General features: G+C 54.2%; 2 protein-coding genes across 6 annotated transcripts; one reads left to right on the top strand and one right to left on the bottom strand.

The window, feature by feature from the left end:
* The first annotated feature begins 1,230 nt into the window (after window positions 1–1,230).
* LOC143169298 (uncharacterized) lies at window positions 1,231–4,660 on the top strand. 3 transcript variants are annotated; one of them, XR_012996879.1, is made up of 3 exons: window positions 1,422–1,490; window positions 2,486–2,612; window positions 2,709–2,773. XR_012996879.1 is itself a non-coding variant. In XM_076356600.1 (2 exons), the coding sequence occupies exons 1-2, from the start codon at window positions 1,269–1,271 to the stop codon at window positions 3,816–3,818; spliced, it is 1,332 nt and encodes a 443-aa protein (XP_076212715.1). In that variant the 5' UTR covers window positions 1,231–1,268; the 3' UTR covers window positions 3,819–4,660. The 3 variants fall into 3 exon arrangements, 1 of the variants encoding a protein (XP_076212715.1); XR_012996878.1 differs by having other exon boundaries at window positions 1,438–1,490; window positions 2,441–2,612; XM_076356600.1 differs by lacking the exon at window positions 2,486–2,612 and having other exon boundaries at window positions 1,231–1,490; window positions 2,709–4,660.
* A 4,476-nt stretch (window positions 4,661–9,136) lies between these two features.
* On the bottom strand, window positions 9,137–12,675 carry LOC143169299 (uncharacterized). 3 transcript variants are annotated; one of them, XM_076356602.1, is made up of 6 exons: window positions 12,592–12,675; window positions 11,947–11,985; window positions 10,917–11,210; window positions 10,463–10,522; window positions 9,836–9,913; window positions 9,137–9,595 (listed from the first exon to the last, which is right to left on the bottom strand). In XM_076356602.1, exons 1-6 carry the CDS (start codon window positions 12,659–12,661, stop codon window positions 9,549–9,551), a joined length of 588 nt encoding a protein of 195 aa, XP_076212717.1. In that variant the 5' UTR covers window positions 12,662–12,675; the 3' UTR covers window positions 9,137–9,548. The 3 variants fall into 3 exon arrangements, with proteins under 3 accessions (XP_076212717.1, XP_076212718.1, XP_076212716.1); XM_076356603.1 differs by lacking the exon at window positions 9,836–9,913; XM_076356601.1 differs by having other exon boundaries at window positions 9,555–9,913.
* Window positions 12,676–21,200: the final 8,525 nt, after the last annotated feature.

The following is a 21,200-nucleotide window of genomic DNA, read 5'->3' as shown; positions in this document are numbered from 1 at the left end:
CCTCTGCACCCCCGCCCCTGTGCACCCCATTGCACCGCTCCGTGCGCCCCCAAACTGTGCACTCCATCTCTGCGCACCCCTTTGCACCCCCAAACTGTGCACCCCCTCCCTGTGCACCCCATAACCCCCCATTTTGCACCCCCCCCCCTTTCCCATTGCAGCCCCCCCCCCCTCACTGCACCCCCATCCCTGTGCACCCCTCTTCGGCACCCCCACCCTGCACCCTCCTTGGTGCCCCCCTGCACCCCACCCCCTTGCACCCCCCTTCGCCCTCTGCACCCCCCCCCCCCCCCCCCGCAAACACCCGCTGGCCCTTTTCGGCCGCCGTACTGTGGGGGGGCAGTGAGTGAAACCCTCACGTAGGGCTCCATTGGGCGAACGCGCTATCAATCACGCTGAGACCCGCCCCCCTCCCCGAGCTGGAGCCGTGGGAACGCCTCCCCTGCGGCAGGGGGGCGGGAGTGACAGCGCTGCGGACCAATGGGACGAGCGAAAGAGGGCGAATGGGCGGGACCGGGGCGAGGAGGGCACGCCCCCTCCGAGCACTCGCCGGGGGGGGGGGGGGGGGGGAGCGTGGGGTGCTGGGTGCTGCACGGGGGGTGTCCCCGCACCCCCGGGTGCCGTACGGGGGTGTCCCCCACCCCCGGGTGCTGGGTGCTGCTCTTGGGGGGGAGGGGCCTAAGCCGTGGGTGCGTGGCGCTGCACAGGGGGTGTCCCCCCACCCCTGGGTGCTGGGTGCTGCACTTGGGGGGGGGGGGGGGGGGGGCTAAGCGTGGGTGCGTGGCGCTGCACAGGGGGTGTCCCCCCACCCCCGGGTGCTGGGTGCTGCACGGGGTGTCCCCCACCATGGGTGCTGCACGGGGGGTGTCCCCCCACCCCTGGGTGCTGCACTTGGGGGGGGGGGGGCTAAGCCGTGGGTGCGTGGTGCTGCATGAGGGGGGTGTCCCCCACCCCTGGGTGCCACACGGGGGAGTCCCCCCACCCCTGGCTGCTGGGTGCTGCACGGGGGGTGTCCCCCCACCCCTGGGTGCTGGGTGATGCACTTGGGGGGGGGGCTAAGCCGTGGGTGCGTGGTGCTGCATGAGGGGGGTGTCCCCCACCCCTGGGTGCCGCACAGGGGTGTCCCCCCACCCCTGGGTGCTGGGTGCTGCACTTGGGGGTGGGGGGGGGCTAAGCCATGGGTGCGTGTTGCTGCATGAGGGGGGTGTCCCCCACCCCCGGGTGCTGGGTGCTGCACGGGGGGGTGGTTATGCTCTGGGTGCTGCACGATGGGTGCCCCCCACCCCTGGGTGCCCAGGCCGGGCTGTTCCGCCGCTCCCTCCCCTGCCCGTCCCCCTGCCCGCGGCGGGTTGAGCTTCCTGGGTCAGCGCTGGCGGCAGCGGAACCGGGCCCTGCCCGGGCCCAGCAGCGCTGCCAGCACCCGGGCTGCCTCGGGCCGGGGCCGGGGCCGGGGCCTCACCCGGCCCCGCCGCTGCCGGGAGCCCCGAGAGGTGCGTGGGGCCGGGGCCGGCGAGCGCCGCGGCTTCCTCTCCCCTCGCTCCCTCTCTCCTTCCCTGTCCTGTTCTTTGCTCCTCTCTTTCCCTCCCTATTTTCCTTCTTTTCCCCCTTCTTGCCTTCTTTTCCTGCCTCCTTCCTTTCTTTTCCTCCTATTTTTCCTTCTTTTCCCACATTCTTCCTTTCTCCCTATTTTTCTTTTCCCTCTTCTCCCATTTTCTTTCTTTTCTCCCTTCTTTCCTTCTTTTCTGCTTCTGTCCTTCTTTTCCCCTATTTTCCTTCTCTTCCCATTTTCTTTCTTCCCCCCCTTCTTTTCCTGCTTCCTTCCTCTTCCCCCCCATTTTTCTTCTTCCCCCCATTTTTCTTCTTCCCCCCCATTTTTCTTCTTCCCCCCCATTTTTTCTTCTTTCCCCCCCATTTTTCTTCTTCCCCCCCCATTTTTCTTCTTTTCCCCCGTTCCTTCTTTCCTCCTCCTTTTTTTTCCCCCATTTTCTTCCTTCCCCCCCTAATTTTCTTATTTCCCCCCCATTTTCCTTATTTTCCTCCTATTTTCTTTCTTTTCCTCCTTCTTCCCTTCTTTCCCTCCTATTTTCATTCTTTTCCCCCCCTCTTTTCTTCTTTTATCGTGTGCACTGAGCCGTGCTCCCCATTTCAGAGGGAATATTGCTGTGCTCCCCATTTTGGGGGGGGGATATTGTGAGGGCTAAGCCGTGCTCCTCGTTTTTGGGGGAATATCACAAGTACTGAGCTGCACCCCGTGTTTGGGGGGTAATACTGTGAGCATTGAGCCGTGCTTCCCATTTTGGGGGGGAATATCGCTGTGCTCCCCATTTCAAGGGGAATATCACGAAAGCTGAGCCGTGCTTCCCATTTTGGGGGGAACATCGTGAGCCGTGCTCTCCATCTGGGGGGCAACGTGGGCTCTGAGCCATGCTCCCCGTTTCAGGAGGAGTATCGCGAGCACTGAACCACGCTCCCCATTTCACCCCAGCTTCCCACACCCCGCGTCTGTTCAGGGACGGCTCTTGCAGGACAGGCTCTTACGTTCAGGCTTTTTCGGGATCCGAGGTGCGTTTGTCGTGCTGCTGGGCATCTGAGCGTCCCCACCTGGGCGACAGGTAGGAGACGGGAGAGGAGCTCCCGCGGGAGATTTGCGTCCTTGGCGCGGCATAAAAATTGTTCCAATTTTCCCTCTCCTCTGTTTTCCCCCCCAGGCCGAGCACCGTCTGCCTCGTACCGTGCCGAAACGGAAATTCACGTTCACCGACGAGCTCCAGGCGAAGTACCCCTGCTTCCGCGTGGGCCGGGAGAGATGGGAGGCCGAGTGCTTGGTGTGCCAGGAAGGCACCTACGTCTCTGTGGCCCGTAAGGGCTCTCTCGACCTGGAGGCCCACGTCCAGTCCATGAAACACAAGAGGAACGTGCTGGGGGATGCCTCGGCGGCCAAGCTGCCGGGCTGCTTCCTCCCTGCCGACTGCCAGTCCTTCGATGCCGCTGCCACCGCCACCCCTTTGGGCTTCGCCGCTGCCGTGCTCCAGGACTGCTGCGAGCCCCTGGCTGGCTCGCCCGGCTTGCCCAAAACGCCTGACCCTGTCTTAGATGTCTTGGGCTTGCAAATCAAGACGGAGGCGAGGCTGGACGAGGCGTTGGCCCCCTTCGCGTTGGACCATGGGGTGGACCCGCTGGACAGTGTCCCCTATTGCGGTGTGGCCCTGGGCGCTGGCGAGGCGGGGACCCCCTTTCCCATCCAGATCCGCTATTTCGACTGGAAGCGGGGCGGCGTGCAGAGCAGGGTGATCGGTGTGGAGGCCCCGCTGGGTGAACTGGCCCCCAGTGCCACCGCGCTGGCGTGGGAGGCCTTAGAGAGTCACGGGCTGCGGCAGCGGTGTGTGGCCATCGTAGGCGAGAGCCCCAACGCCATGCTGGGGGGGCTGGGGTGCTGCACCCGGGGTCTGGCTGAGGCATCCGGCTTGCGGGAGCTGCTGGAAGGGGCCTTCATCGCCACTGACTGCCCCGCGCACCTCCTCAGCAACTGCATCCAGCACGGGGCGGACAGCCTGGATGTGGACCTGCAGTCCCTCATCTGGAAGATTTACACCTACGTCTCTGTGTACGCTGTCTGCTCCGAACCGCTCAAGGACTTCTTGGAGTTTGCCAAGAGGGAGTACCGGTGGCTGCTCCACCACGCCAGGATGCCCTGGTTGCTCCTGCTGCCGGCTGTCACCCGCTTGCTGCAAGTCTTCCCAGCCTTGAAGTCCTTCTTCCTCTCCCTCAGCCAACCCCCCCTTCGCCATCCGGACCTTTTTCGAGGACAACTTCAGTGAGATCTACCTACAGCACATGGCTTCGCAGGTGGCCGTCTTCGACATGCACCTCAGGGCCTTGGCAAGGGAGGACAACTCGCCCTGCGAGGTGCTGGGTGTCCTCTCCTCCGTCCGCCGCACCCTCCTGGAGCGCAAAGCCCATGGCTTCATGTCGCTGCGGGTGAAGGAGCTGCTGGCAGAGCAGCGGGCGGCTGGGAGGGTTGGAGGCTGCGACACCTTCTGCCGCCACGTCCAGACTCTCTACGTGGCGTTCCTCGACTACCTGGACGCTCGGATGGGGCCGTTTGGGGAGCTTTTCCATTTCCAGTGGATGCAGCTACGGGCACCACCGACGTGGGCGGAGGTGGAGGCGTGCGTCAAGTACCTGGCGGACCACGGGGTCATGGTGGATGACAGCAAGTGCTTTGAACAGTTCTGCCACCTGGCCACCTTCTTAAAGGACTGCAGTAGCGGCAGCGACTTCGGCACCCTGCAGACGCACCAGAAATGGGTGCGTTTCTTTGGCAGCTCCTGCAGCCTGGCCGGCCACTCGGAGCTCCTCAGGATGGCTCAGGTTTTCTTCGCCATCCCCTCCTGTGGGGCCGATTTTCCCAGGGGGCTTTTCCTCATGTGAAGGCGGTGGGACCAGGCGTGGATCTATCATCGGTGCCGCCGTGGCCAGGCTACGGCGAAGCATGCGGCGCGTCAAGACTTCTTTTTTTGCAACAATAGACTTACCGATTCCTATTTTTGTACATCAGCCCACCGGGGAGGATTTGTTAACGGGGTTTTTAAAGGCTGTAAGCCGTCTGCAGGACAGGTGGCTTTGCTCTTGTGTGAATAAATACTGCCACAGGCTCTGATCGTGTGTGGGCACTGGAGGGATTGTTGGGGGGTCAGATGGCTTTTGGGGTGAAAGTCACCCAGGACTCCATGGACTTATTTCTTGGGTTGGAGAGAGGGAAGGTGAGGTTTTGTCCATGCACTTGGGTCTCCAAGCTTGGACCTCAAAATCAGACCTCAAGGTTGTGCACCCGCCTGCCCTGGCTCTACCTAAGGAGTGGAGAAGGCTCTTGCAGCATCATGGAGGCACCCGGAGATACGCGAGCTTTCCAGCTGGGGAGGTTTTGCCCCCCTCAAATTCCCCAGGGATCATAGAATCATAGAATCGCAGAATACCAGGTTGGAAGGGACCTCAAGGATCATCTGGTCCAACCTTTCTTGGCAAAGGTGGCCCCGCACCCTGGCCAGCCGAATCTTAGAAGTGTCCGATGTTGGGGAATCCACCACTTCCCTGGGGAGATTATTCCAATGGATGATTGTTCTCTTTGTGAAAAATTTTCCTCTTGTGTCCAACCGGAATCTCCCCGGGAGTAACTTGTAGCCATTACCCCTCGTCTTTTCCATGTGACTCCTTGTAAAATCTTCTTTGTAGCCACCCTTCAAATACTGGATCATGGTGATAAGGTCTCCCCTAAACCTTCCTTTCTCAAGGCTGAACAAACGCAGTTCTCTCAGCCTTTCCTCATATAGCCGGCTTCCCAGTCCTTTGGTCATCTTTGCAGCCTTCTCTGGACCCTCTCCAGCCTGTCCGCATCTTTTTTGTATAGCGGGGACCAAAACTGAACGCAGCATTCCGGGTGTGGCCTGACAAGCGCTGAGTAGGGCGGGATAATGACTTCTTTATCTCTGCTGGTGATGCAACCCAGCGTCCTGTCGGCTTTCTTTGCCGCAGCAGCACACTGTTCGCTCATATCGAGCTTGTTGTCCACCAGAACCCCCGGGTCCCTTTCCACAGAGCTGCTCCCCAGCAGGGTGGGTCCCAGCCTGTGCTGCGCTCCTGGATTATGTTTTCCCAGGTGCAAGACCTTACACTTGTCTGTGTTGAACTTGATAAGGTTCTTGTTAGCCCACTCTTCCAGCCTATCCAGGTCTTCCTGCAGGGTGGCTCTCCCTTCCGAAGTGTCCACTTCCCCACTCAGTTTGGTGTCATCGGCGAACTTCATCAGGGTACCCTTGATCCCATCATCCAGATCACTTATGAAGATATTAAACAGCGTTGGGCCCAATATCGATCCCTGGGGGGACCCCACTTGTGACAGGTTGCCAGTTTGAAAAGGAGCTATTTACCACCACCTTCTGGGCGTGGCCAGTCAGCCAGTTCCCCACCCACCGCACGGACCACTTGTCTAGACCGTAACGCGTCGGTTTCTCTAGGAGGAGGCTGTGGGAAAAGCCTTGGAGAAATCCAGGCAGACAACGTCCACCGCTCGCCCCACATCAACCGAGCAGGTTACTTTGTCGTAGAAGGCGATCAGGTTTGTCAAGCACGATTTGCCCTTGGTGAATCCGTGCTGGCTCTTCCCAATCACGTGCTTCATTTGAGCTGTGATAGCCCCCGGGAGGATTCGTTCCATAACTTTCCCAGGGACTGAAGTAAGACTGATGGGCCTATAATATCTCCTTTGGGATGTGTGAAGGGCCCTGCCAAGGCCGAACATCAGGAAGAACTGCCATGAAGAGAGTCCTGCCCTCCTCCCGACATTCCCCACCACCCCATCGTCTGCAAGAGGATTTATCTTGGAGCACCTTGAGGCATTTATCGCCCGTGCCAGGAGATGCAGCAGAGATAAGGTGCCCGGCCAGCAGAAAATACTTGCATTAATATTCACCTCCTGCCCAAGTATTTGTCAATGTCCACACGTGTGCCCTCCTCCCTTGCAGTTTTCCTTCTGTGATCACAAAAGCGACATCAGGTACCCAAAAAATGCCTTTTCCTTGGATCCAGCACCATATTACGTCGTAATATTGACACAAGTGCACCCTGCCTGGGCAAGGACTTTGAATATCTCGAGATACGGACCCATAAGGATCATCAAGTCCAAGGAGGACTTTGCACAGGCGTTATTAGAAAGTTGTTTTTCTCGACAGCAGCTTGATTTTTCTGCTCTAAAACCTTCTTCCCACTGGAGAGCTGCCCAGAGCTGTGGAGAAGACACTGGAGATGAGCAAGAAATTTGTGTGGAAATCCTTTGAGCAGAGTGTGGAGATCCAGATCACCAACAAAACCAAGGATGTCATGTTGTACAACCCCAGGTAACACCGCGAGGAGGGGGCAGGGGTGATCCCCCTCCCTTGCCGGAGGGGATCCCCCCAGGATTCAGGCAGAAGGTCCAAGTTGGACCATCTCGCAATGGTTGGACCACCTCCCAGTGGTTGGACCATCTCCCTCGTAAGCCCAAGTGGTCTCCCCATCCTGTTCCCTCCTCACCTGTGCTCTTGTTCCAGGAGCTACTGCTTCAGCAGCTATATCTCCACGCCGCCCAGCCCCAGGATCCCAACGGGTGTCACGGAGAGTTGCCCATTTGGCAATTCTGTGATCCATTTTCGGGGGTGCGTGGGGGTCCTGATGTACGAGGTGGACACCTTCACGCTGGCCATTCTCTTCTCCAACCCCTTGAACTACAACGTTTTCTACGTGTAGGTAGCCATGGAGATCTCCCTGCACAAAGTCCACCGTGGCAACTTGGAGGACATCTACACCAGGATGTATAATAGTTAACCCGCCAGCACTGACAAGGGCACCATGGTCCACCGAGTCAAGCTCAGCGCGTGCCAGGAGGCTGCCGTGGTCTCTGCTGGCAACATGCAGGTCACGGCCACCATGTCCAATGCTGCAAAGTCAGTCATCAAAGTCATCATGGAGAATCAAGATAATTCCTCTTCTGAATCCAAAGGTAGCACCACCCATTAGCCTTGGGCAGCATCAGCTGAAGGGACGGACGTACCTTGTCCGTGTTGCTGTAAACACCAGGCAGAACCTGCTGCCCTCAATAAGTGGTCGAGCAAAGCAATTGTGCATCCAAACTTGTGCTGTGTTGCCCTAAGATAGGAGCGCAAGAAGCCCAGATAGGATGGAAGATGCTTCTTTTGTCTCCTAATCCCCTTTTTTATCAGCTCGGAGGACTCCCTGTTGAGTGGTAAGGAAGGGGAGCGTCATTTGAAGGTCCTGTGGGTGGGCTGTGCTGCGCCTGGGGCTTGGGAGCTTGCTTAGATGCAATGCCTGGTGGAAACCTGCTCTCCTGAAGGCATCTTTTTGATTTGAATTATAGCTTGGATTTAGTTCTGATGTTTGTCCAGCTGGTATCCAGCTGGGGGTGCTGGTGTAGGGGGCAGACACCTTCCCGTTGGCCATCCTCTTCTCCAGCCCCTTGGACTACATTTTCTACCTGGAGGTTGGGTTCCAAACATCTAACCTAGCCCTACCTCTATCAGACCGTCCCCCCATTTCCATTCCCTGTGTTCCTACGGCGATCGTGCCAGTCTATGAGTCATCTCTCTCCTAACCCAACCTATCTCTGTGCCCTCCATCCATCTGTCTGCCCACCCCTCCATCTAGAGGGATACATTTTTGGAGATAAAACCTGGTGTAGCTGGACCACCTCCAGCCACGCACTGGAAGTAGTGGGGCAGATCTCTCCTGGGCCAAAAAAACCCCCCCTCTTTTCTTTTGTTCTGCTTTCCTTCCTGTGCAGCGAAGGAGGAGAAAACACCTCTGGGCTTCTTCACGTGCCACGTTATCTGATGAGAGGTTGGTGGTTACCGTGAGGTGTGTCACGTTTTGCTGTGAGGTCTTCTAGCCTTGATGTTTCCTGCAAGCGAACACGTTTCACTTGGGGCTTTTTTTTCTTTTAATTTGTTCTGCTTTGTGGTTGGAAGTGGCAGCAGCAGCCAAACCAGGAGAAAAAAAGCAACGTGGTGGGACAGCGGAGGTGGATGGGGGGTCACTGGGGCTGTGGTTTAGCTGAGGCAGTGGTGAGGGTAGGGTTAGGTCTGCTGGGTTTTGTGGGGAAAGAAGGCTGCGAAGGAGCTCTGAAATGCAAATCAAAGCCTTTTTCGTCACTGGCTGAAGGGTTAGATGCAGCTGAGAGGTGGGATGGGGCAAAGCCATGCGGAGATGTCTCCATCACCCCCTCCAATGACCTGACACCCCTCTACCTCCTTCCCTCTAGACAGGGGGTGGGTGACACAAGACCAAACACTAACTTTCCCCTTTCCCTTCACCCCTTAGTCCTTCTCAAACATCTGGCAGATCAGGTGGGACCTTTGGTGGACCTTCCTGATGGGAAGACCTGTCAGATCTATCCTCTCTCATACTTGGGAGCTGCTGGCAACAGGTTCCTGTGCTGGACGTGCCTTTGGGCAATGTCTTGATGGACTCCAACCATGTGAGGCAAGGTCTACAGCCAAGACTTGCGTGGGACTCAGGCTCCTACCTCCATTTGGTGGAGGATTAAGCATCTATGAGACCTTCAGAGACCAATGCAAAGGGCCAACACTCAGAGGCAAAACACCTTTTTAATTAATGGACCTTTTTAATTAATTTATGCCCAAGAGCCACTACGATGTTCACAGCTGGAGCAAACTCTTCTCCTGCAACCAGCTCGGGCAGTGTGTTTTGGCCAAGGGCTGTGTCTCTGGGGCTGCAGATGAAGAAGTTGGGTCCCCAGAGCACTGGAGAGCTGCTTTCGGCGGTTGAGGATGCAGTGCCGGTGGCACTGAGTCAAGGGACACCATCTTGGGCCAATTCCCCCCTGCCACAGCCATGGGGAACTGACAATTCACCGTGGTCCTTGCCACAGACCCCCCCCAGCACCTTGGAGCATTTCTCTGGTCTGGCAACAGGTCCTCCAACTGCGAGGGCTCCTGGACATCTCTTCCTTCGCAGCACTTGTGAAATGCTGCGTTCTTCTACCGGGGCATGAAGCTCTTCAACCTGGCCAGCTGGACTCGCTTTCCTGCAAGCAAGACATAGTGATGGATCAATAGGTGTTATTGGACCACCTCTGAAGAGAGGAGCCTCCACGAGCTGCACACAGCTCCATGCCTTGGTGGGGGGGCTTCCAAAGCCACCCCAGATGGCCCAAAGCCCACTTAGTGCCTCCTAATCTTGCTCGATTTTAGCGTGTGCACCCGTGAATCCCCGATGGGTGGCATGGTTAACGGGCACCACTCAACGGGGCCGGTGGTTCTCTTACCGATCTGCAGGAGGAGATGGATGCCCAAAGCCAGAGCCAGAAGGGAGAGGACCGCAAAGGCCAGGCTGATGGAGACTCCTAGTCCCGGGAGAAAGCAAGCAGATGGTGTTGAGGAGGAGCACTGGGGCCAAGGGCGGGTAAAAGCAAGCCCCGGACCATCCCCACCACGTCCTGGGCTGCGTGGTTCATTTTTGGTCATGCTAGGAAACCTGCAGAGCCACCTCTGTGTTGGTGGGAAGGGATCTCCAGAGCACTGAGATAGAAGCTCCCCTTAATCCGCTGGCCATGCTTCTCCTCATGAAGCCCCGTATTTACTTTCCTTTCCCTGCAATGAGACCTCCTCTCATTGAGGAGGTCCCTCAACCCAGGGACCTCCAGGTCTTGGGAGAGGGTTGGGAATATTGGTCCCTTCCGCAGCTGGTTTGCCCCAAGCACCCATCAGGGAGTGATGGGAAGGTGAAGTGAACTGCAGCACGTATCTCAGCTGCTTTGTGGTAAAGACAAAATGAGGAATTTCCATTTGCAGGGTCTGGCCAAGCTGAAGTTGGTAGCATCACTGGTGGTACCTTGGAGCTTGGAAACCAGGATGCTTGGCCAAACTTCATCCAGAAAACCAGAGATGCTTACCTCCAGCTGGCAGCTCCGGGCTGGTAGCAATGCTGCCGTTCCTCAGCTCATCCTTCCCACCTAGACAACAAATACGTGGAGAAAGGGTCACCCCAAAACTGTCCCCTCCTCCCCATGCTACGGGGGTTGCCAAAGCGTGGCCAAGCAGTGGTGTTTTGGGGTGGTGTGTGGCTACTGCTACGCTGGACCCAGGATACTCTGGTGGGATTAACTGGGAGCATCCCTTCACTGGACTGGTCTTGCTGGTCAAGACCCAACTGAGTTGACCCTGTAAGGACCTGCAGGAAACCAGGAGCATCTCTGCACTGAACTGGTCTTGCTGGTCAAGACCCAACTGTGTTGGCACTGCAGGAACCTTGAGTCCATGCAAGCAGGGGCAATCACTTCTGGGGTTTCTCAAGGGCTGTGCCTGATGTGGGGCAGGATCAGCCTCCCCATGCCCTTCTCCACTCACCTCCGGTGGTCAGAAGCCACGGGATGCTCAACCTTGAAAGCATGACCTGTCCGAGGCTGCTCCGGCGCTGGTACCCGCAGGAGTAGGTGCCACTGCTCTCTGCGGAGAGCTGGATGGCGAGAATGGAGGTGAACTGGCCTTCTCCCATGGGGTGGTTCTCCAGCTCCACCCCGTTCTTGCAGAAGAAGATGTGGGTGATGGGGACATGGGAAAAAACGAGGCACTGGGCAAGAATCAAGTCACCTTCCTGAGCTGAGGAGATGTTTGGGAAGAGTGCTGGCGGGGGAAAGTCACCTGGAAGAGTAAAGAGACGCGGTCGTGGTGTGATGATGCAGAGACGAGCACTGGTGAGCAACGGATTTTCAGCTCTCCAACCTCGGTGTTGACCTTGTAGCTGCTTTTTGGTGGAAACAGCAAATTAAAGGTGGGGGGGGGGGGGAAGGAAGAAGAGATTGGAAGAGCCTGTTTTTCAGTCATCTGATGACTCAAAATACTTGGCCTATAGGAGAGCAAAAGCTCTGCTCATTTCAGGGGTCGGCACTGATACAGGTAAGCACAGTGGGAGAAAAACAGGGGGGTAAATATAGTGAAAAATATTGTTTCTAGTAACCAAACCCATTTTTTCCATCCAAGCTGAGTATTTCAGAAAAGTCTCAGACGAAATATATAAATTCTGGGACAACAAAGCACTTCATTGTGGTATTTCCAAAGGGGAATGTTTTAGTTTTCTTTAATTTCAAGCCAGTATTTCCAGCTCCATCATAACATTAAAAATTGCAGCTTCCTCCGCCAAAATCCTCCCTAGCAAAACCGATATCTTTCATGCCACACCCTACCGAAAAAACATATATATAATGGATTTCTTTTTTTCCTTTGGTTTGCCTTCTACCTTGAAAGGAAACACCAGCCCCGGGATCAGAGCTGCCTTTTTGGACACCCCAGGATCAGGAGACACCATCCAAAGGACATAAGCAACGTTACAACGTGGACCTCCAGGGTTTTTCCAACGACCCCTTTTGTCTGCACTCACCTGGGGAGTTGCAGGTCTTTGGCTCCATCCCACCAGCACCTGTGTGGGACAGCAGAAGGGGTTAGTCTGAGATGGTCTGCTGGTCTAGAAGAGGACACCTTTCAGAGGACATCTCTTTGAGGTTGGAGATGCAACCTTGGGAAAGGTTGCAGAAGGTGGGGAGTTTCCTGCAGACCTCAGCACGAAGGAGGTCAGAAATCACCAGCGAGGAGCAAAAGGGGCTTTTGGGTGATGCCTTGTCCCTTCCTGCCCAGCCAGGGACAACCACACCACGCCTGGACCCCAAGAGGGACCAACCTCGTGCTCATGGATCAGTGCAAGGATGCGATTCTCTCTGTGGCAGCTGCCACCTTACACCTCTCTTGGCAAAATAAGTCACTGGCCAAGGGTTGTCCACAACCTGCCACACCAGAGATGGACCTTCAGACCCTCCAGAAAGCCTATCCTGTGTTTTCAGACTGTTGGACTCAGAAATCGCTCCAGGAAACTCACAATTTTGGCTCTTGGCTGGCGCTTCAACTTATTGTCTCTCTGCAGATTTCCCAAGGGGAACCGTTTAAAATCCACCCCACGTCATCCCGTGGTGCTGCCCTGCAGTGTGACTCTCCAAATTGCCCCCCCAAAACACCCTGCCTGGCCACCTACCTGCCAGCCAGCCCAGCAAGAGCAGGGTACCCGCAGCCTCGTCCAGCCAGCTCCTTCTCACCATCCTCATCTACAGGCAGCGCTGAGCTCCCCAGGACCGAGCCGCAGGGGAAAGGGGAAGCTGAGGCTGGTTTCCTCCCTGTGACGCGTCCTCTGGGGCATGACCCAGCATCTTCTCGGGGGAGGAGAGAGCAAGAGGATGGGACAGGCAGGACGGGTATTGCCACACTGGGTGCATGCACGTGGGCTTGCAAATTGTGCAGCAGCAGCTGGTGCCTTCCTTCCCAACCCCAAAAAAAGGACGCCAGAAGAGGCTGCTTCATCATGGTGTTTTGCAGCATGTTTGTGGGCGCCTGTTTTTGGGTGGCTCAGGGTACGTCACAACTGTCCTCAGTGGGACACACCATCTCCCAGCACGTTTCCAGCATCCTTGGGGCAAAACCAGCTCCCCCCAGTTTTCTCTACAGCCTCAACCCTGAGGTTCCCTTAACGTTCATGCCTTGCAATACAAATACGCAATAGCCTTTCAATGTCACTGGAAAGGACAGAGTTTCCTAATTTCTCCTTTTTTTTTTTTTTTTTGGGTGTCTCTCAGACACTAGACTGACATGCAACCCAGCTGCCGACGCTGCTGTTTCAAATGCCCTGGGCTTGTAAGGGAAACCCAGGGGATCTCCAGAGTTATTAGATACCTTTGCCTGCTAAAAACCAACCTTGGAGCTCCACTGGCAGGAGCCCAAAGACTTGGCTAGCATGGAGCTGAGGCTTGTGAAACCCCAATCTGCCCAACGTGCAGTGGGAGAAGGGTCTTCCGTCCAGTCTCCTCTGAGCTTGCATGGGTGGAAAGGGTCTACGTGGTCCTGTGCACATCCTCCCCTGGTCTAGACCCTCCCAGCCCTGTGTATCCTCCCCGTTTTCTGCACAACCACTGGGTTTAGTCCCTGTGCTCCATCCCCGGGGCTGCTGGATTCACCGTGTTGGGATCCATCATTCCCTGGTGGGTCAAGCTGTCTCTGTGGGGCAGGCATGGAGATGATGTCCACCAAGGAGGAAGCGTCTTTGGCTCTGGAGCCAAAGGAGTGCGCCCACTGGAAAATCAACAGAAATAAAGCTCTTTTTCTCTCCTCCCCTGCACGTTTCTTTTGCGTGCCGCTCACTTTTGGTTTCCTTTTCAAATATATATTTGTGTTTCCTGGTCTGTGATGTTTCTCTTGTCTGGTGACCCGGGGGTGAAACATGACTTCAGGAGGGCTTAGGCCTGATGTTTGGGACAACATGGACTGAGGTCCCAGAGCTCCTGCAAGGCTTCCCAGCGGTCTGCATCTTCTCTAGCCTTGAGTAAGCTTTGGAAAGTTGGGGAGAAAACGAAAATAAAAGGCTTTAAACAACAGAAAACGGCTACAATTCATCTCAGAGCACAGGGAAATTTCTAGAGTGTTTGGAAAACATGGCAGCTTGAAAGAAAAATGCAAACAACAATTAGCCAGAACCATTTTTAAGCTAATTTTCCCTAGATGCACCCAAACTGATTCAAGAGAGAGCGTTTGAGGGGGAGCAGAGCAGCCCCCTCAAACGCTGCATTACGACAGGATGGCTTGTTTCCTACCACAACTATTTTTTTTTTTTTTTTTAACCCAGTAAAACCGACGAAGAAAGGCCAGGGCTTGTCTGTCGTCTAGAAATAGCATAATAGTGGGCTGGGGTTTGCTGTGGAGTCACGCACCTCCACCATCTCAGAGTTTGAGGAGGGTTTAGCGATGCAACCTCAAAGCCCCTGTGCTCTCGTGGTGCTTGGAGGGGAGGGTCCCTCTTTTAGGGATGGGTTTGGGGGATCATTGCGGCTTGGGGCTGAGCTGGGAAGGTGGAACCTGGTGGGGTGCAGGCACCTGAACTGCAATTTGTTCTCCTCTGGCTCCATCCCTCTCTCCAGAGGATGCTGTTGACCCCGTCAATCCTTGCCCTACCTGGCAGGGGGATGCGTGGTTAGCCGGACTGCCCCCCTGTCAGGGATGCAGGATTTGTGCACGAGGATGAAGCTGCTTTGGGACAATTTGAGGGAGGGGTGTCAAAGCTTCTGTCCTGACCTCCCCACCATCCTGTTGTGGATGCTCTGTGAGTCTGGAGAAGGGTGGGGGGGATTGGACACAGAGATCCAGGAGGAAGGTGGGAAGGGTGGGGGGAACCATCACTGTGCTGGCACCAGAGATGTGCAAACACTTAGGGCATGGGCGGAAAAGAGGGAGCGGGACTCCTGGGTTGAAGGAGTCTAAATAGTGGGGAGAAAAAAAAAAAAGAGGATGGAGTAATGATTGATCTTCAAATCAATAGCCGAACAGGAGATCACAGTCTAAAATTGCTGCTTTCACTGTGAATGCTGAGCAGGGGAAATACGCTGTCTGAAAGAATTACCAACCTGGTGAAAGTCGGTCTTTGGACTTTTTACATCAGGTGATCACTTTTCACTTTTAAGAAGTGAAATTCTTCCACTTTTAAGAATGGAAATGCGTGCGGACTCCCAGCGTAGTTGTGTGAGCTTTAGAAATCTGTTTAGCGTTGGTAGGCACTTCTTAGGGCAGGAGAATAATGGTTTGGGGATAAAATGTCTAAGAATGTTGTGAGAGCCCTCTGTCTAATGTGTGACCTCCCGGGACCACGTCTCTCCCAAGAGCTTTGAGTCCTCTTCCAGCTTCAGACGCAGGAGGGAAAGACGCTGCAGATTAAGACTATTGAAACGTTAATTAGACTATGTTAATTAGACTGTGCAGAGCCATTGTGTTTTTCGGGTTGCCAATGCTGAGATCTTGGGTGCTAGTGCGTGGCATGCAACCCTGGAGCGTGTTTCACTCCGGTTGCAGCAGTGGACCTTCATCCGAGGACCAATTCCCTCGCTGGCTTTAAAAGTGGCTACTGGGTGGCAGGTAGTCTTGTGTGGGTATGAGCGTGTCCTGGTTTCGGCAGGGATAGAGTTAATTTCTTTTCTAGTAGCTGGTACAGTGTTTTGGATTTAGGAGGAGAACAAAGTTGATAACACACCGATGTTTTAGTTGTTGCTAGGTAATGCTTACACTAGCCAAGGACTTTTCAGCTTCCCATGCTCTACCGACTGAGAAGGCTGGGGGTGCACAAGAAGCTGGGAGGGGGCACAGCCAAACTGGCCAAAGGGACATTCCATACCATGTGACGTCATGCTCAGTACATAAACTGGGGAAAGCTGGCCGGGGGGGGGCCGCTGCTCGGGGACTGGCTGGGCATCGGTCGGCGGGTGGTGAGCAATTGTGCTGTGCATCACTTGTTTTGTGTATTATTATTATTATTATCATATTATTATTATTATCATTTTATTTCAATTATTAAACTGTTTTTATCTCAACCCACGAGTTTTCCTAACTTGTGCTCGTCCAATTCTCTCCCCCATCCCACCGGGTGGGGGGGAGTGAGCGAGCGGCTGCGTGGTGCTCGGTTGCCGACTGAAGTTAAACCACGACAGAGCGGAATAAGATGTCACCTTTTGAGCATATTTATTCCCTTCCAGGAGGTGCAACGCCATCCTGCTTCTGGGCTTTCCATCACAGACATGCAGCGCTGCTGCTGGTTTACGTTACGGATTTGTTCGTAGCACAGTCTGCATTTCCAGCCTTTGCATTTGCGATCCACCTCTACTTCTCCTCAGGAAATCGTGTCCGTGCAATCAGTTTGAACAGCCAGGGCTCTGGGCTGCTGCAAAGCATACCCCAGACCTGCGCAGCAGCCCGCAGCTGGGGTACTTGTCGAAGTTACGAGACAAGCAGAGCCTGCAGTGTTAGAGCTATGGCCACGATTACACGTCTCACGAAGCTCGCAAAGATTTCTGCAGAGAAAGCTGGAGAAGAGGATCCCTGATGAGAGAGAAAAATCACCGGGGAGCATCAAACCGTCCAGTAAATACCTGCAAACACACCTGAGGCTTTCCCCATCCCCTGCAACGTCCTTTCCTCTGCAACCAGCACCGCCAGGGAAGGAGGGTCCTCTCTGGACGCCACTTGTGCAAGAGCAGCAGGTTTTTAAGTCTAACACCAAGTCAGCCATCCCTTTCATCCACAGCGGAGCTGTTGGGAATAAGATCTAAGAACGAGACCTAAATCCAGGAGAGAAGAGCATTATGTGGCTCAGGATAAAGGGAATAATCTCCCCTGTTAAGGCAGAGGGTCTGCTGTTCCTCCCAAAGAAAGTCTTAGTCACGAGGCTTTGTCCCGGAGGTCAGTACCCATTTGTCCCACGGTCTCAGGCGCTGCCACGCATAGATCCATGTTGATTAAGTGCCATTCAGAATACACTCAGGTGCTTTCCTATGCAGTCACAGAAGGACGTTTAACAGCTGGCAGATAGCCGGTATTAGGCCTTCACAGATTTTTATTTAGAGAAAGGAGAGGTTCAAGAATCAAGGCACCGGTATGGAATTAACAGGTGCCCTGGTCCCCTGGTCAACAGGGGACAACTTCCATTCCAGTCCTCCAAATCCGTTGTCTGGTCCTTAAAATCTCAAGTAAAGATTTTAACGCAAGTTACAGCCAGCGCTAGGATTAACAGTGATTTATCATAACTTGCTATTAAGGAAGGAAAGTCTCAGCTGTTCCCAGCAAAGTCAGTAATTCTGCTGCCATGCAGAGAAGTGAGCACCAGCCAAGCTACTATCAGAAACCTCCAAAGAAATGAACCAGGTAGGCTGGTTTTCACCTTTCTGGTTGTTGCCATGGTCGTCAAAAGGCAAATTTTCCTCACTAATTCTGTCTCTCACAATCAAATCCTATAAAACATTTTTAGAGTTCATTATTAATCATCACTATGTAAAAAAAAGGGACCGCCTTACTCAAAAAAAAAAAAAAAAAAATCTGTTCCCTCTGTGTAATCACATCCATGCATGTGTTGAACTAAAATAGGCGTGCTGCTTTTTTCCCCCTTAGCTCTGTAGGTGCAGCACAGCTCGCAGTTACTCACAGGCTAACAGCTGGACTGGATGACGGCTGTAGGTCCCTTCCAGCTGAACTGTCCTATAAAGGGAAAACCTAGAAATGGAAAGTGCAGAAGTTCCGGGGTTTGGACTCAAGGGGTCCGTAGAGAATCACAAAACCCGCGGCAGTTCAGCAGCAGCTCCAGTAACCCACGGACTGAAAGAGGGCTACGGTATTCCTGCCTGTCTTTTTAATCCTTTAGCGTTGCACGCTGCGCGCTTGGACGAAAGATTTCAGTATTGGCAGCCGGAACAACAGAGCCTTCTCTGCGGAGTCTAATTAACGCTTCAACAGTCTTAATTGCGATACAACTCCTTCATTGCAACTACTGACTGCTCCTGGCTAACGCAGCCAGCCACGCAGGTGTACCCAGAACTCTGCGGGCATCGCTGTGCGCCTGGGGAACAGCCAAACCCGAACACGTTCCCTCCCGGCTGGGAGAGGAATGGCTTGGCGATGCTGGGGGGAGTTGATGGTGTTGGGCTTCTGTTCCCATCTTCTGCCAAAGCTCTGCTCTGAGCTCCTGACTCATCAGTTACCTCCCGGTCAGATACGTCGAGGTGTCTCGGGGCAGGCTCTGGGGGATGGCTGCCGCCTTTGGGACAGTCCTGAGTTTTAAACATCACTACTTTCCAGTGTCTGCTAACAGATTCACCGGTGCGCATCACGAAAGATGAAAACAAGGGGAGAACCTCAGCTAAAGGAATGCAATGGGAAAGAGTCAACCTGTCTCTGTGCAAAAATGGGGAATCATAGAATCATAGAATCATTGAGGTTGGAAAAGACCTCTAAGATCATCGAGTCCAACCGTCGACCCAACACCACCATGTCCACATAGAAGACATTTCAAAAGCCACAGCTTTTACATTTCCACATAGGGAAAACAGGGAGCACCCTCAGATACCACTGAGCATGAGGGGATGGAAGAATGTGTTTATATGAGTGACTCTCCCCGAGTTCCTCAAATGGGCTGCCAAATCTGGTTTTATAGCAGTTGGCTGGGCTCCCCTCACTAACTCCTCGTGATACTCCTGTGGATCTGTATCAAGTTATCGGGGTGATGCTGGGTGATTTAGGAAAGTAATGACTTGAGAGCCAGACAGCGTTAGGGATGTGATCCTGGGGAGATACCCAAATCTATCAGGGCTCTCAACTCTCACCCCAGCCACAGTTATCCTACATGGCCTCATGCTGTTTTGTCTAAAGAGCTAGAAACGTGAAAATTACCAGAGGAGGTCACTGCTGCGCAGCCGATGGGTGATGTTTTCATAGGTGCTGCAGAAGCTGTGACACGGGCTGTGGCCAAGGTCATCACGCACCTACAGCCTGTTGGGGTAGAGGTACTGGAGGAAAAGAAAGAGGGACCCGTTCCGGGTGGAAGCTTTTGGGGCATCAGATGGAAAGGTGGGAGAAAAATGGGCCCCCCTCGCCGTGGTGCCACAGGAAATCCAGCCGTTACCCGTCCCCCAAGTATTAAAAAAGCAGTTACGTATTGTGCTGGAGACTTTAGGGTTTTGGGGGCACATATTCCGAGATTTAACATCATAACCCAAACATTCTATAACTTGTTAGAGAGAAAGGTAAGGTGGGCCACAACACGAAGATGCCCTGGAGCTTTTACAGTGAATGTACAGCAACCAGTGGACCCTGTGTGTCTCCTCTTGCTACGTACTGGAGTAGTAGCAAGAAACTGGAATAGTCTTTACATACGCTCGCAAAATACGGGGAAAGAGGCAAATGCTGTTGGAAATGGCACACGGGCCATGCACCCCACTCCCGATGCTCTATGGGCTGGTGCCAGACCTTAGCTAGGAAACTGGGCAAAACGCAATAGGCTGACAGGGAAAGGAGAGGAATGGGGAGGGAAATACTGGGAGCAAAGGTCTGATATTGCTAACTTCGCTCCTATGCCTATAGGATGTGTAGCAGCATGCCAGAAAAGTACCACTCAGGTGGCAATATGGCCAAGAACTTAGCAGGAGAAGCGTGGGAGGACTTTATTCTGCCTTGAGTGCTGAGTGGTAGGGTAGATGGTTGCAGGAACGGCTGGAACACGCTGGGTCGTATGACTAGTGAGAGTAAGCTGCAAGGAGACCATCTCATCAGTAGCTGTGGCTTTTGAAATGAAATGAAGGCTTGTCTTGTCAAAAGCCAACCACAAGAAGGGTAGGAAAAGCCCATTGGAATAGTTGGCAAGTAGACTGCGTCAGACCGCAAGGGGATGGAAATTTACTGTGAGTGCAGCTGAAGTAGTGAGCAGTTTGGATAAGGTTTACCCTCCGCGCACCGCATCTGTATAGGGGACTGTAGTAGGATTAAACCGCTACGCACCTAAAGCAACAAGAGATACAGTCAAGACGATGGGTCACTTTTTAAAAACAAAATAGTACAGGAATGGTGTCTCAAGCCTGGAGTCACGTGGACTTTCCACTTACCCAATTGACCTCAGAGCAGTGGTAATAGCAGAGAGATGCCTGAGTGGCTCAGGCAACAACTCAAATGGCGTAATGGTGTCATCCGCCAACTTGCTGAGGGCGCACTCTGCCCCATCACCCAGACCATTAGTTAAGGAAGATGTTAAAGACCCCTGGGCAACACCACTAGTTAGTGGCCTCTAACTCGACTTCATGCCCCGAGCAGCACCCTCTTAGCCCGACTATTGGGCCATTTTTTCAGTCTACCTCGCTGCGTGGTCTAACAGGGTGTTATGGGAGCTATCCTCACAGACAAACACAGCGTTTTGCCTTTCTGAAGTCAAGATGAACAGCATCCACTGCTCTCCCCTCACACACAGGGCTAGACGTTTTGTTTTAGAAGACTCTTTGGTTGGTTAAGCATGATTTCCTCTTAGTACAGTCATGCTGACTACTCCCAAACCCTCCCTTGCCCTTAATATTTTTGGAAATGACTTCCAGGAGGATTTGCTCCCTCATCATCCCGGGAATCGAGGTGGAGCTGGTTGGCCTGTTGTTCCCCCCTTCTTGAAGACAGGAGTGACACTTTCTTTCTCCGAGCCCTCAGGCACCTGTCCCAATCGCCGTGACTTTTCAAAGATAATTAATTGAGAGTGGCTTCACAATGACATAGTATCAACACTCACGGGTACACCCCCACCAGGGCCCATGGACGTGGTCATGTTCAGTTTGTTTAAGTGCTCTCTAACCTAGTCGTCCCTCCACCGAGGGTAAGTCTTCCTCGCTACAGGCTTTCCCTCTGGTCCCTGGGTCTTTGGATTCCTGAAGGCTGGTCTTGTCATTAAAGACCAAGGCAATTAAAGCATTCAATACCTCATTCTTGTACCTTTTCCACGCCAGCAGGTCCCTTGCCCCATCCGGCAGCATGTCCGTATTTCCAGCAGGTCTTCCTTTTGCTGCAGATATATCTGATCTTGCCACCAAGAAACCTCCTTCAAAGGCAGTCTGTCTCCCTGACAAGCAGCTTCACGCTCCTCTCTCCCCAAGTCTCCCATCACCTGCGACCCCATATGTCTGATCCCCATGGCTCTGAACGTGCCCATATTCTCCCCTCCCTTTACCCCTTTCCCCCGTGCCTTTGCCTCCTTGATGCATCCAGTGCCTTTGAGCAGAGCCACCCCCCCACCCCCCCCCAGCCCCATCGCCC

This window comes from Aptenodytes patagonicus, chromosome 20 (genome assembly GCF_965638725.1).
Source record: "Aptenodytes patagonicus chromosome 20, bAptPat1.pri.cur, whole genome shotgun sequence".
Taxonomy (NCBI): Eukaryota; Metazoa; Chordata; class Aves; order Sphenisciformes; family Spheniscidae; genus Aptenodytes; species Aptenodytes patagonicus.
This window is presented reverse-complemented; position numbering and strand designations above follow the sequence as displayed.